This window comes from Ochotona curzoniae, unplaced genomic scaffold, assembly GCF_017591425.1.
Source record: "Ochotona curzoniae isolate NIBS_2020 unplaced genomic scaffold, NIBS_Ocur_1.0 scaffold_4683, whole genome shotgun sequence".
NCBI classification, from domain to species: Eukaryota; Metazoa; Chordata; class Mammalia; order Lagomorpha; family Ochotonidae; genus Ochotona; species Ochotona curzoniae.
The window spans coordinates 1,272,525-1,286,350 of NW_024467121.1; the positions used below are offsets into that span (position 1 = coordinate 1,272,525).

Consider the following 13,826-nt stretch of genomic DNA (forward strand, 5'->3'; position numbering starts at 1 on the left):
TTCCTTAGGGTTAGGGTTGATCACAAGAAAAAGCTAGAAGGCAGAAGTGCACAAGTAGCCACTTTAAAATGTACTGAAGGGCACTGGGATTACAACAGTTCATGTGCACTGCTGACCTTCTGGCTGTACTCACTTAGGGTTTTTTCTTTTTCTTTTTCTTAAGATTTATTTGTTTTTATTGGAAAGGCAGATATGCAGAGGGAAGGAGAGACAGAAAGATCTTCCATCCACTGGCTCACTCCCCAAGTGGCTGCAATGGCTGGAGCTGAGCTGATCCAAAGCCAAGAGTCAGGAACTTCTTCCAGGTCTCCCATGTGAGTACAGGGTCCCAAGGCTTTGGGCTATCCTCAACTGCTTTCCCAGGCCACAAGCAGGGAGCTGGAAAGGATGTGGAGCAGCCAGGACATGAGGTGGTGCCCATATGGGATCTCAGCACATGCAAGTTAAGGATTTTAGCCACTAGGCTACTACACCAGGCCCATGAGCTCACTGAGCTGGACCAGGCAGCACTGCAGCAACTCCAGAATCTTCTGGGTATCTACCTGCAACTTCATAAAGTCCTGGGTCAGCAGGAGATGAGTCAATGCTATGGGAGTGACCAGCATTCCCCATGTTGGAAATGACAGAATCACTTAAGGATTAAATCGTTGTGGATTAAACCTTGACTCCACTTATCCACTTCCCTTCCTGCTTTCCTTCCTGACTTTGGCCAATTCACTTGCAGCAGCTTCAAGCCTGGGTTACAGACAATATTCTGTGATCCCTGGAGGAGGGGGGATGAACCCTTCCTCCTCACCAAAAGGTGAGATATTGAGATGAATCAGATCTCTCTCACACACACACATACACACACTCTCTCTCACACACACACATGCACACACACACACACACACACACTCAAAGGAGAAAAATGTATTCCACCCATCACAAGACTTTCAGATAAACACACAGCACCCAAGCTGCAACTGAAGGGGCTCATGTGGTTTTCATGCTGATGAAGGGACAGGTCTAGCTTGCCTAGTTTGAATTTCACACCAATACACAGGCAAAGATAAAAATATAAAATACAGGATGCAGAGACAATACAAATGATCAGGTATCCCAAATGTAGGGCACAGGGAAAGGAGGAGGCAGGACTTGAAAGCTGCCAGCAACATCACTCTTCTCAACACTCCTGCAGACTTCTCCATCAGCTCCCTGAGTGTGTGAATCCTGCTCCAAACAAGCCCCGATTCCACTCATTTGCTATGGCTCTCCTTCCTCGATCCAGGCCTGGGGTGACAGAGGGAAGTACTAGCTTTGTCCAGTTGAAGGCTATTTAATCAATCACATATACATTTGTATCTTCTTGACCCCATTGTTCTTTATTAACGGCAAATAATATCCTCTTAGAAATATAAGTTTTTATGGCTCTTTTACACTGTTAATTTGATTTCGTTGGATATAAAAATTGAAATTTTACCATTTTGGGTTTCTAATTATCTAGTATATCTCTCTTTTCTTCCTTCAGCTCAAACTGAACATATCCTCATATCCTCCCATGGCTCCGTCTACCCCCACTCCCCATGTCTCTAATAGACTAACACTGGCAAATTTTCCTTACTTTTTTTGACTATAACTAGAAATGTGTGTTTTGATAAAGAATTGAATTAAGCACATTCATATTTATTGCAACTACTGTTATAAGCGGAATTTTTTCTTCCATCTTTTTTTTTTTTATGTATAGATACACACTTTTCTCCCTTTCCTATTTTACATGGGATAAATCCGTTGTACTTTGCAAGGCCAAAAGCTATCCATTATATTTTTATTATTTTGATCATACATTTCCTCTAATCTATCCCATAAGTTACATAAAAGAACTTATGTTAATGAATATTTTACACTGTAAAACATTAAAATACTTCTTAGCTAGCAAGTCAGTAAGATTAAATAAACAAATTTGAAGACATAGATCAAACTTTACAGAAAGATAAAGAAGTTAACAGCAAAATGTTCTTACGCTGCTGAACTATAAAGAACAAATAAATATCAATATTCTAATTAACATGGATATTATAATGAAGAGGAACTGGGTTTGGGACATTCCAGTACTCTTTTCAATCTACTTCTAAAAATATTTTACCTTTAAAAATAATTAGCATTATTCAAGACATAAAACTTACAATTCGTTTCTCCCAAAATCTGTATTTTGGGCTAGTTAACAACAATTCCTTGGTAACAGGCGAGCAGTACAGATAAACCTTCAAGCTGAAAGGAAAAATACGAAAAATTCAAACAATAGAAATAAACAGAAAATTGTTTCAGTATATTTCAAAATGAACTATCTTGGGGACTAGAAAATACACTATCACACATCAGTTTTCTATGATTCAGTAATTGTACTGGCACATGAATGTCAAAATAGTTGCCAATACACATATACTCCATGGACTATTTGATATTGCAGTCCCAACAAGAGCATACGGGAATCAAAGAGGCAGATGGAACAAAATACTGTTTAAAATACATAATCAGGTAAATGTGGAAACACACCATCATATGTTCAGTCACCACTAGAGATAGAACAACGGGTGCCCAGAACCAAGACTTTTGCTTTTTATTGCATATATATCTACTAGGTTTAAGAAAACAAATTGATTTAATAATAAACTTTAAAATTCCAGGAGTACATGAGGTTGGCACTGGTTTGAGATCTGGTTAGTCCACTTCCAATCCAGCACCCTGCTTACGGCCTGAGAAAGCAGTGGAGGATAGCAAGAAGTCCTTGGGCCTCTACTCCCATGTGGGAGATGGGGAAGAAGCTCCTGGCTCCTGGGTTCAGACCAACTCAGCTCTGGTTGTTGTGGCCATTTGAGGAGTATACTTTGTGATGGAGGATCTCTGTCTCTCCTTCTCTCTGTAATTCTTTCAAAAAAACAATTTTTGTAAAATAAGTAATACAGCTTAGACTTTAGAATACAGTCCACAGTAAACTGTATTTTCTAAAGATGGCACACTCACTACCTGAACCCATCCAGACACTCTCTTTCCACATAACAGATATCAAAATACCTTCACTGACAGGAACAGTCTATACTCCCTCCCACTGGACCTGGGCAGATCTTGGGAACTGCCATACCCCCAGAACACTGTGGGAGGAATTGCACCATTTTCTAAGCTACAGTCCAGCAATCTGGCTTCCTCCAAATTCTCTCTTGGGATACATGAGGGGCTTCAAAAAGTTCATGGAAAATGCCTATTAAGAAAAAACAAGGCACAAGTTTCAAAAATGTACAAAAACAATTTCATTTTTTAATTTCATTTTTTTCATAGACTTTTTGGAGTTCCCTCATTCTTTTTAACCTGAGGTTTCCATTTATGAATTTCAGTTCTGAAACCATCAAGTTAAGAACTTTTCCAGGATGGAAAGGGGTGCCTAAGGAAGCCCAGCTGTTGTAGCTTCTGACCATTTGAATCTACCCAATTCAGGTGGCACACAGTGATGGGAGTCTGTGGATAATTCCAGCCCCACATGACTCCCAAGCAGACAGAAGCCGCCGATCACCATCATATTCTGTCAGAATTCCAGCTCCGCAGACACAGAGCCAACACAGGACTAGGGCTGCTTTATGCAACTCAATTTCGAAGCAATTCATTCGCAGCAGCAAACCGATGCACAGGGTCTAAAGTCAAGACAGACCTAGTTGAAATCCTGGTCCTGCCACTTACTGGCTGCATGACACTGGGCACCTAACTTAACCTTCTGGTTCTTCATTGTCCTCATCTATAAAATATAATCACAGTATTGATTCCAAAGGCTATCAAGAGGCCCTGAGGAGAATGTCAGCTCCACAAGGGCAGGGTTTTCACATTGTGCTCCTCACATATTCTCAGGCTCCAGGCCAATGTCCTACTCAATGCAGGCCCTCAGAACATGCTGCTGAAATAAGAAATACAGAGTGTCCAGAATATAGTTAAGTAGTCGATAGATATTAGTCATCATTGTGAAGGACACAGTCTACAGCAACTGATTAGCAGATACTGACACCTGTTGACTCAAAGGTCAAAACGTCCTCTCAAATACATTTCCTGGGAGCTACGCGCAGCAGGTTATGCCACCGTCTGCATCACTGCCATCCTTTACAAACACCACTTCCAGTCTCAGCTGCTTCATTTCTGATCCAGCTTTCTGTTAATGGGCCTGAGAAAGCAGTGGAGGATGGCCCAGGTTTGTGGACCCCTGTCACCTACTCAGGAGACCAGATGGAGTTCCATGCTCCTCACTTCTGCCTGGCTCAGCTCAGGCTGCTGTGGCCACTTGGGGAGTGAATCAGCAGACAGAAGATCACTCTGTCTCTGCAACTGCCTTTCAAAAAAATGAAATAAATATTTAAAAAATATACATGCATATTTGCAAAGCACATATATATATATATATATATGAGTTTATTGTATCGTTTATCAGACTACATTCTTTTTCTTTTAAAGATTTGTTTTTACTTTTACTGGAAAAATCAGATATACAGAGAGGAGGAGGAGAGACAGAGAGGAAGATACTCTGTCTGTCCGATGATTCTCCCCCCAGGTGCCCACAATGGCCAGAGCTGAGCCAATCCGAAGCCAGGAACCAGGAGCTTATTCCAAGTCTCCCACACCAGTGCAGGGTCCTAAGGCTTTGGGTTGTCCTCGACTGCTTTCTCAGCCCACAAGCAGGGAGCTGGATGGGAAGCGGAGTGCTGGGACACAAACTGGCACCCATATGGGATCCCGCTGCGTGCAAGGCAAGGACTTCAGTCACTAGGCTACCATGTTAGGCCCAAAGACTATATGTCAGGAGCCGTGTACTATAGCCACACGGAAGCCATTTTGAATATAGAACTATGGGCCAGTGGAAAACCCTCGGCTGGCTAGATGCTTGGGAAAGAAGTTATGAAACTAATCACACGCTTAGCGTCAATTGTTTCTAGCAACTGTTTTAGAATGTGATTTATGCTGTACCTGCTGACATCTTGTTACTGATTATCTATGCTATTGTTGATATGTTGGTTACAATGGTTGATATGGTGGCTGCTTAAGAACAATTGGTCTGGAGACCATGGCTTGCATCCTAGTTTCTCCTTTCCTCCCTGAGCCTTAGTTACTGAAGAGTATAAAAACCCTCAATTAAAATCAATAAACTGACAGCTTGATCAGACATCCTGTCTTGCTGTCCATTCTTCGTGTCTCTTGTCCCCCAATCTCTCCTAGGTGGTTGCGACCCCCGTTGACTGTCCTGCTGGACAGGATAACTACACTCATGATGGATGTATTTTTCTGCATAAATACTATCTCTCAATTAAAAATTTTACTTTAAAAAAAAAAAACAAAAAGTAGTAAAATAAACTACCTGCATTCCAATCTTCTTTTCAGTGTTGGGGCTCTTAACCCTTTCATATGATCTAAAACAAAAGAATAGAAAATCATTAGCATTCTACTACTTTTCAGAAGATTTCTGAACCCAAGGAAACAGAATCATCTTTTTAAGCTTTCTGTTAAAGCACAAGAGCCTCATCTTCTAAGAGAATTGATTTATGTAAGCTAGCAGCTCTTCCTTCAACAGGTGAGAAATCCTTCTGAAAACAAAACAGAAAACACAAGAAGTGGCCTCTCCTTGCCCCATCTAAAGCAATTTCCCAGGAGAGTAGCCTGGCACATCTCAGGACAGAATCCATGTCACTCTGAGAAGCCACAGAAGACTGCCATTGCTTCCAGCCTTCCCTGTACTCACCCACCCTTCAGACCTCACTCGTCGTGACCCACTCTCACTGCGTCCAGTGGCAGCAGGTTCACTGGTGAGACCTTAACCACCCAGGCTGGATGAGTCAATACATTCCCAGTAACAATACAAGCTACTGACTTACACAGCTATATACCTCTGTATGTGCTTTTCTTGCTCATGCTCAACCAAAGCCAAGATCTTTACTGCCTAGTCCAGTCTGCTCAGTTGGGTTACCATCCAGGATGGCATCTGTTGAACTAATCACTTCTGTTTCATCTCTTATCCAGATGATGGTTCCTGTTAGCTTTGAGTGTTTTATATTATTGTTAATCAAGAAACTGACTTGTCTCTCTATCTGTAAAATCTGCCTTTCAAATAAAAATAAATAAATCTTTTAAAAATGTCATCTATATGAGCAAAATTGACAACTTGACGATTTTTAAAAGAGTATGGGAAGGAAGACAAATAGAGAACCAAGAGAAAAAAGACCCAGAATGTTGGATGCAAACAGCTGAGCTGAAATGGCATCTTCTTCTTAAGCAATAGTTTTTGGGTTTTTTTTGTTTGTTTGTTTGTTTGTTTCTTTTTGAACCTGCCATTGATACTGTCTCAACCCATGTGCTTTGAAAAATTGAACTTGCATTATTTCTAACATATTGTCTACTCAATACTACGTCAATTAATTCCCTAACACTGTATATTGTTGCTGATGTTTTGTTGGGGCTTTTAACTGACCGGGACTTTACTCTGTTAACTCTACCCTCAGACCAGAGAAGGTCTCCCCAAGAAGCCATTGAACTTATCTGGACAATAAGATGCTGGACTCTGTGCTAGGTATATGCTTGCAATGAAGGAATCTCAACTGAACTTGAACTGTGGTTATGCAGCAAAGTGGAGGAATCCACCATGGAGGGAGGGTTGTGGGAGGGAGAGGTCAGGGGAATCCCAGTGCCTATAAAACTGTTTCACATAATACAATGTTATTAACAATAAGCAACAGTTTGAGTGCCTTGGTGCCTTCATGCCAGTCATTGTCCTTGCTCAGGTCAGATCTGGAGTTGTCTTCCAGAATCTGGTTTGCTGGGCTTCAAAGATGCAGACTTACACTCTAGTATGATGGGTCCAGGCATCGGAGCCTATGCCCTTGAGCAGCCATCAACTTTCATGTGCCCTAAAGGAACTCCCATCTGCAAAGAGGTCCAGTTTGGGTTTTCTAGGGGAATTTCTTTAAGATATTCTCTAGCTGCATATCTGCAAGACTACCTGTTCACAATCAGGTCTAGGGCCTTCCATTGGAAGAAAGCGGCAGGACAAGGAGCATGCCCAATTTGAACTGCAAGGCTTTCTAGTAATGTCTGGTGTGTCTATAGCCAGTTATCTATTAACTTCCTTTTGAGGCCAGCAATCCAGTTATGTCATGTGGTGTGTACACTATTAAATCCTGCCTCAAGAGAGCTCTGGTGGTTTCACAGTTTAGGAGGGTGATTGCAGCCACTGCTCTGAAGAAGGTTGGCCATCCCTTGGACATAAATCAAGTTCCTTACTAAGATATCCTGCAGGTTGCTGAGCTGATCCTCTAGATTGAGTTAATACTTCTAAAACTACCCTTTATCTTTCAGTTAGAAATTAAAGACTGTACTCATAGGTAGATTTAGGGCAGGGGCTTCAAGTGCAAACACACTGAGAATTGAAGTCCAGAGGAATGCAAAAGGCATCCTTTATATTTGACATGGTGGGGGCCAGTGCAGCAGTGAAACAGGCTAATCATCTGCTGTGTGGCACCAGCATTCCATATGGGTGCCAGTTCAACTTCACTTCTGATCTCTGCTTACGGCGTGGGAAAGCAGCAGGGCTGGACCAAGTCCTTGGGACCCTGTACCCACATGGGAGATCTGGATGTAGCTCCTGACTCTCAGCTTCGAATCAGCTCAGGTCTGGCCACTGTAACCAGTTGAACCAGTGGATGGAAAACATCTTTCTCTCTGTAAAATCTGTCTTTCAAATAAAAAAAATAATAAATCTTTTAAAAAACAAAAAGAAAAATTTGAAATGATAAACTAGATCATTGCTTCTGGGATCCACGACATCAAGGCTACGCTGGCACCAGGAACCTTAGAATGCTTGCGTACCAAAGCTTCAGTATGAGACAGAGGTCTTGTACTGATCTGCATTCTCACTGGGCTTTTGAACCCATAGAGCTGGAGTGCTGCAGGGATTTCAAAGTCCTTGCACCTTAAAGTTGCTTTCTATGGCATTTGGCCCTTCTTAAGTGTGGGCAAGCAAGTGCCAGGATGGGTTTGGCCTACTTAGCACATGTAAGGGGCAGCAGGAGCATGGTTTCGGTGCATGTCTAGAGACCTGAGACCCCTTCCCTACCTTGGTTTCGGTGAAAGCCTTGAGACCCCTGCGGACCCATGCAGTTGGCAAGTAGCCTGAGGCCCTCTAAGTATTTCCCTCCCTTTCAACCTCTTCTGGTAATTTGAGTATTTTCCAGTAGCTTGGTTGTCTCCTCCCCCCTGCCTACCCTGGCCCATACCATCTTGTGGTAAATTTGTGATAGTCTTGTAATAAACAACTCCAGGATGCCAGTGAGTTATATAAGTTGTGGTGGGCTACACAGTGCGACCTGACAGTATGTGACAGCTGTACTGATTGACTAGGCTAATAATATATAATAGATGCTTATATCTGAAAGAAATATTGTGTCTACCCGAAGACTTGTTCCCCTGAACCCTTTCTATAAAAGTTTGTGCTTGGTTATCAATAAATGGACAAGTTCACTATAATTGCCTCCAGTATGTCTCTATTGACAATGTCATCACCACATCACATTGCCTGGGTGGGTGGTCTGTGGCTCTGCCCCGCCGCTTCCAAGTCTCAGGTCTTAATGGAAACTGTCTTTGATGAGGGCATATGGATTTTTTTTTTTAAGCTAAACAAGCTGAGTCAGACCAGCTTTTTCCTGAGTACTCTCCATTCTTTGGGATTGAGGTCTATCTCTGAAATTTCCTCAGGTCCTATAAGAACTATTGAATACATCTGGGCCAGGAGGTCTCTACCTAGAAGAGGTGTTGCTGGGCTTTCCAGTATGATCAAAAATGAGTGTTACATCATACGAGACACAGCTCAAAGGTTGGGTGAAATATTTAACCTGACGGGTCCTGAAACACTTTTTATGGTCACATTATGAGACTATGAGACAGTGGGGGTGCCAAAACTGGAGTAGAGGACAGAAAGTTGCTCTGGTGACTAGAAGGAATTTTCTAAGTCTTCCTTCTATTTAAGAACTTTGCAGGGTTCCTGGGTGCTAATCTGATGTGTCACCAGAGCCTGGAAAGAGGGTCCTTGCTCCTCCGTCTTGGGTGAGAGGGAGGTCTACTGGAGATGCCTAACAGCAGAATTCTTGGCCTTTAGGGACACTCAAGCTCCCAGTGGTCTCTTCTACAAATAGGACATGGCCCTGGAGGTCCACTCTGACAATCTTGGACAAATGTCCACTGCTGCTGCCAACAGATGCACACCTCTCCTTAAACTTGTTTGCTCCTATTTGTAAGTCCTCTCCTGATCCTTGCTACACAAGACTGTCACAACCACCTGCAAGAATCATCAGGGTGCTTTCAGGATCCCCTGTGGATTTTTATAGTTTTCTCCTGATGTCTGGAGCAGACTGGATCAGGAATTGTTTCTTTGAAATTGCCTGTCCTTCTGCAGAAATCAGGAGCTAAGCAGGGTATATTTCATTAAAGTCTCCCTTAGGCATCTGTGAAGACAGAGGGATTTTCCCATGGTTCTTGGTCTATCCGAGATCCTTTAGAGTAGCTGAGTGGTTTGGCTCTAATTATCTTTAGGTCCTCTATAACACAGACAACAAGACACTTCCTTTTTTTAATCACCTGCATGACTTAGGATCCTAGTGAGGATTGTTCTGGGGCCTGTTCATCTGTAGGGAAAGTCATCTCTTATTCAGATTGTAATTTTAGGGTCATGTCCATGGGATATATACGATGCACCCATAAATCCTTTGCCACCTACACAATTGCAAGCTTCTGTGACCTTGTTAGAGTCCAGTGGAAGAGCAATATTACTTCCTTCAAGGTTAACTCAGACACCCATGCTAAATTCTGGAAGTCCTCTATAGTATCTTCAGGGCCATCTGTGAAAGTATGCAAATCTCCTTAAATCTCCCCAAGGCCTTGCAGAGAAAAGGGCCCTGGTCAATTAGCCTGAGGCTCTGCCGGAGCTAAAGCTTTGACAGAGAGAACAAACCTTGGGAGTAAGGGGATTACCGGGAGGTGAATGGTGTCGTTAAACACTTCCCCTGGAGGCTAACTTTCTCCATCCTCTAGTTTGTATCTAGGCCAGGCAGTGGTGACTGTCAGCCTCAGACTTTGTTTTAAAGGTGGGCATGTGTGTATATGTGTGTAAAGAATCTCCAGATCTGAGGTTGCACCCCAAGGGAGTACCTGCAACAGATGGGTTTGTTTCCCATTTGGAATGAGAATAAACAGAAGCTTCCTTCAGCTTTTCTCTTGAGTTTGTGTCTCTCAAACTCTCTGGCATCCAGACATGCATAAAGAAGGGAAGAAAGTGCAGGTGGGACTAGCACATATGGCCCATCTTGCTAATCTCTCCATGACTGTAACCCAGGACGTGGATTTGCTCTGTAAGGGGCTTTCTCTGACTGCCCCTTTCTTAAAATCCTAGATATTACTAATCAGAGAAGCTGAATAACAGATAATTAGAAGACAGGAGTTAGAATGCTGCCTACCTTTGGTAACGCTAAGTGCAGTTAACTGACATAACTGCCTTCCAACTGAACTGCCCTTTAGCCTAACATCTCACAGTTCAACATACGGTATGTCTTATACATACAATACATTCTGAATCTTCGGCACGTGACAACAATAACCAACCAATTGTCTTCAGTTACAATCACCACCACCCTCACACACGCCTCAAACCCAATGAGAACAAGACAGTCACAGCACCTCACTGGGCAGCTATTAACTGGGCACATATCCCCACAGATCTGCCTGTTCTCTCAAAGGTGAACCCTTTCAGATCACACTTGGTCTAGTATTTTAGGGTCTATGGGTACATTCCAGGGCAGGACTCTCTGGAACTGGTGTTTCTAAAGCACTTGTCTCATGGTGAAAAGGGGATTGACTCCAGTTTCTGCTCCGTGCTCACTCTCGGTGGGTATCATCCAAGAGCTGTTGTAGCACACCATCCTCTCCTTCCCCATCATTCTAAGGTCCCTTGCTAACTGTGGGTTACAAGAGCCTGGCTGAATGTGCTTGGTACTCTGAGGACTGGATCTGTAATCCTGCCCAAAAACAGTCACTGGAAATTGCCCCTTCAAAGAATCTTCTCCCTGAGCCACTATCTCTGATGCCACCTCATCAGAGGGGCCAGGAATTCCATCCTAGCCTTCCAGGTGTTTGGCAGGGAGCTGAATGAAAGTGGAGCAGCCAGGATTTGAACCAGCATTCCTATGGCATTCCCTGTGTGAAAGATGGCAACTTAACCCCAGGGATGCTGCAATGCTGACCCTGCTGGGCCTTCCTGATGTCTAGTAAAGCCCACCCTGAACATAGCACTACATCCCAGGCATCACTGGGATTCACGGCCTATTCCAAATTACATCAAAATGTGACATTAGCAAAATAAAAAATGAGCAAAAGGATCCACACATTTTTGTCAAATATTCTTCATCAGCTTGTTCAAGCTGCCATTTAAAAAAAAATACATAAAATGTGTGGCTTACGTAACAGAAATTTTCTCACATTTCAGGAAGCTGAGAAACCAAAAAAATCAAGGTGCAGGCCAATTTAGTTTCTGGTGAGGACTCTCCAGAAACTAACCTGGGAGATAGCCACCTTCCCCTGTATCTTCATGAAAACAGCCCCATCTCTTGCTTCCTCTTAGGAGGCCACTAATCCTACTAGAGTAAGACTCCCACCTCTACCTTTACACTCTCAGCCTTAATGACCTCCTAAAATCCTATCCCCAAAGACAGCTTCAACAACCGAATCTGGGGGAGACAATCTAAGAAGTCTATAACCCAAAGGGCCAGTGCTGTGGCACAGCACATTAAACAGCCTCCTGCAACACTGGCATCCCAAAAGGGTGCTGGTTAGAGTCCACTTCTGATCCAGTTCTCAGCTAATATACCTAGGAAAGCAGCAGCAGCAAGAGACCCAAGTGTCTGAGCCCCTGCACCCATACTGCATCAACACGCACTGTGGGAAACCTCCAAAGCACGTGTTCTTTCCCTTGATGAATTTACATCCTGGTTAAGAGATCCACACATGATTATTATGAACTGCTCTACAATAGTCAGCTCCCTGCTTAACGTATAGATGTGATGATGGTTTCACAAATTCCTTTCCATGAGTTATTCCCCCAATCTCTCACTACCCCTAAACATGAAGGGCAAGCTCCTACACCATACTCTGCTATTACAGGACTATGTTAAATAAATTTTGTAAGACACTGCTGATTTGGATAGGGCCCCTGCATTAAGCAGCAGGACCTGTGGCCAACCAACTAAGCTGCAACCAATTCACTGGTTGATAGACTAGGCAAGAGGGAGCCAATTGAGTTGTTTTCTACGTCTCTCATCTGTTTTTCTGCAAATACTATCAGATTGCTGGCTGGAGTTCTCAGAATCTGTGCTGGTTGTTGGAGCTGACCCATCAATGAAAGGCTTTTTGTTTGGTTTGTCTTGGCTCAAACAAGTCTCTCTTTCGAGCAGTTATTTTACATTTTGAGTTCAGGGACTCTAGGGATAGTTGACTTACAGAGAAAACACAGCAGCAGCCTCAACCAACAGTGGGTCCTTAGCGAACCCCCAAAACCAAAATGTTAGTTTCAAACATCAACAGCCCCTCTGAGAAACTCCCCATCGTAGTCCTGACTCCTGGAACAAGGAGTGCCAGAGTTTCCTCATTAACAAGAGATCACGGAGAAGCAGAGAGACCCTTAAAACAGCAACAGCTTCAGAATTAGCTAAGGGATTGAGATCCCACACACGGCACCTGGGCTTCACATCAACTCCTGGAAGACAGGCAGTGTCCTGATGCACTCAATAAGCTTTAAAAACATTTCTGGCACCTTTACCCTCTGCAACACAGCCCCAGCAGGGAAGGTGCAGGTATCCTACTGTGGAAAACCACACTGCCACGAACCGCTGCCTGCCTGCTTCCATTAGCTACTTCTGGGGCACCATGACAGATGCTGGGAACGAACAGAGTGGCAGTCAAGCCCTGAGGACTGGTTGGTACCCTCCTCACCTGAGACATCTAGCCTCCAGCCCGCATGAAACATGACATTCTAAACTTAATGCCTGTCTAGTTGTGAAACCTTAGTAGAATGTCCTGGGAGCATGGTGGCCATTTTTTTTTCAATATTTGTTTACTTAATTGAAGTCAGAGTCACAGAGAGAAGGGGGAGACAGAAAAAGTGGTCTTCCATCTCTTGCTTCATTTCCCGGATAGCCGCAATGACCTGGGAGGAGCTTCTCCCAGTCTCCCGTAGGAGTGATAGGAGCCCAAACACTTTAGGACACCTTGAACTTGCTTTTCAAAGCAGGTGCATTAGCATGGAGTTGGACTGGACACAGAGCAGCCCACGTGGGACGCTTGCATCTCAGGGAGCTTTCAGACCCGCTTCTCGATTGGACGCCGGGTGCAGGTGTGGCACAATTTGCCCCAACCTTGTTTTCTTGTACTTCGTGGAAGAGAGGCTGCGCGATGGGGGAGGAGGGACCATCCAATCCTCACCAACCTGACTTCCCGGCCCCTTAAGGGGCTCCCCCACAGGAACCCGAGAGCAGTACCCGACCCACACCGGCTCGGGGCCGCGGGGCACAGGCGGTACGGGTTCGGGCTCGACTCCGGCTGCCACAGCCCACAGCACCGCTCCCTACTCACCCTTGTGGCAGTGGGACAGGAAGTAGGCGCGGGCCCTCAGGTTCTCCCGGTCGAAGCGGTCTATGGAGATGGTTGGATACTCGGCCATCTGGCCCTCAAAGCAACTCATCGCGCCGCCGACCCCGACCCCCCGGCTGCCGAGGGAAGCCCAG

The 13,826-nt window shown here is 44.1% G+C and overlaps 1 protein-coding gene across 1 annotated transcript in view; it reads right to left on the reverse strand.

Moving 5' to 3' along the window:
- DCLRE1C (DNA cross-link repair 1C) overlaps positions 1 to 13,826 on the reverse strand; it is a 36,366-nt gene extending 22,540 nt beyond the window's left edge. The window contains 3 exon segments of the mRNA XM_040967912.1: positions 2,166 to 2,250; positions 5,369 to 5,420; positions 13,675 to 13,826. Of these exon segments, the coding sequence (XP_040823846.1) occupies positions 2,166 to 2,250; positions 5,369 to 5,420; positions 13,675 to 13,783 (246 nt within the window). The 5' untranslated portion in view covers positions 13,784 to 13,826.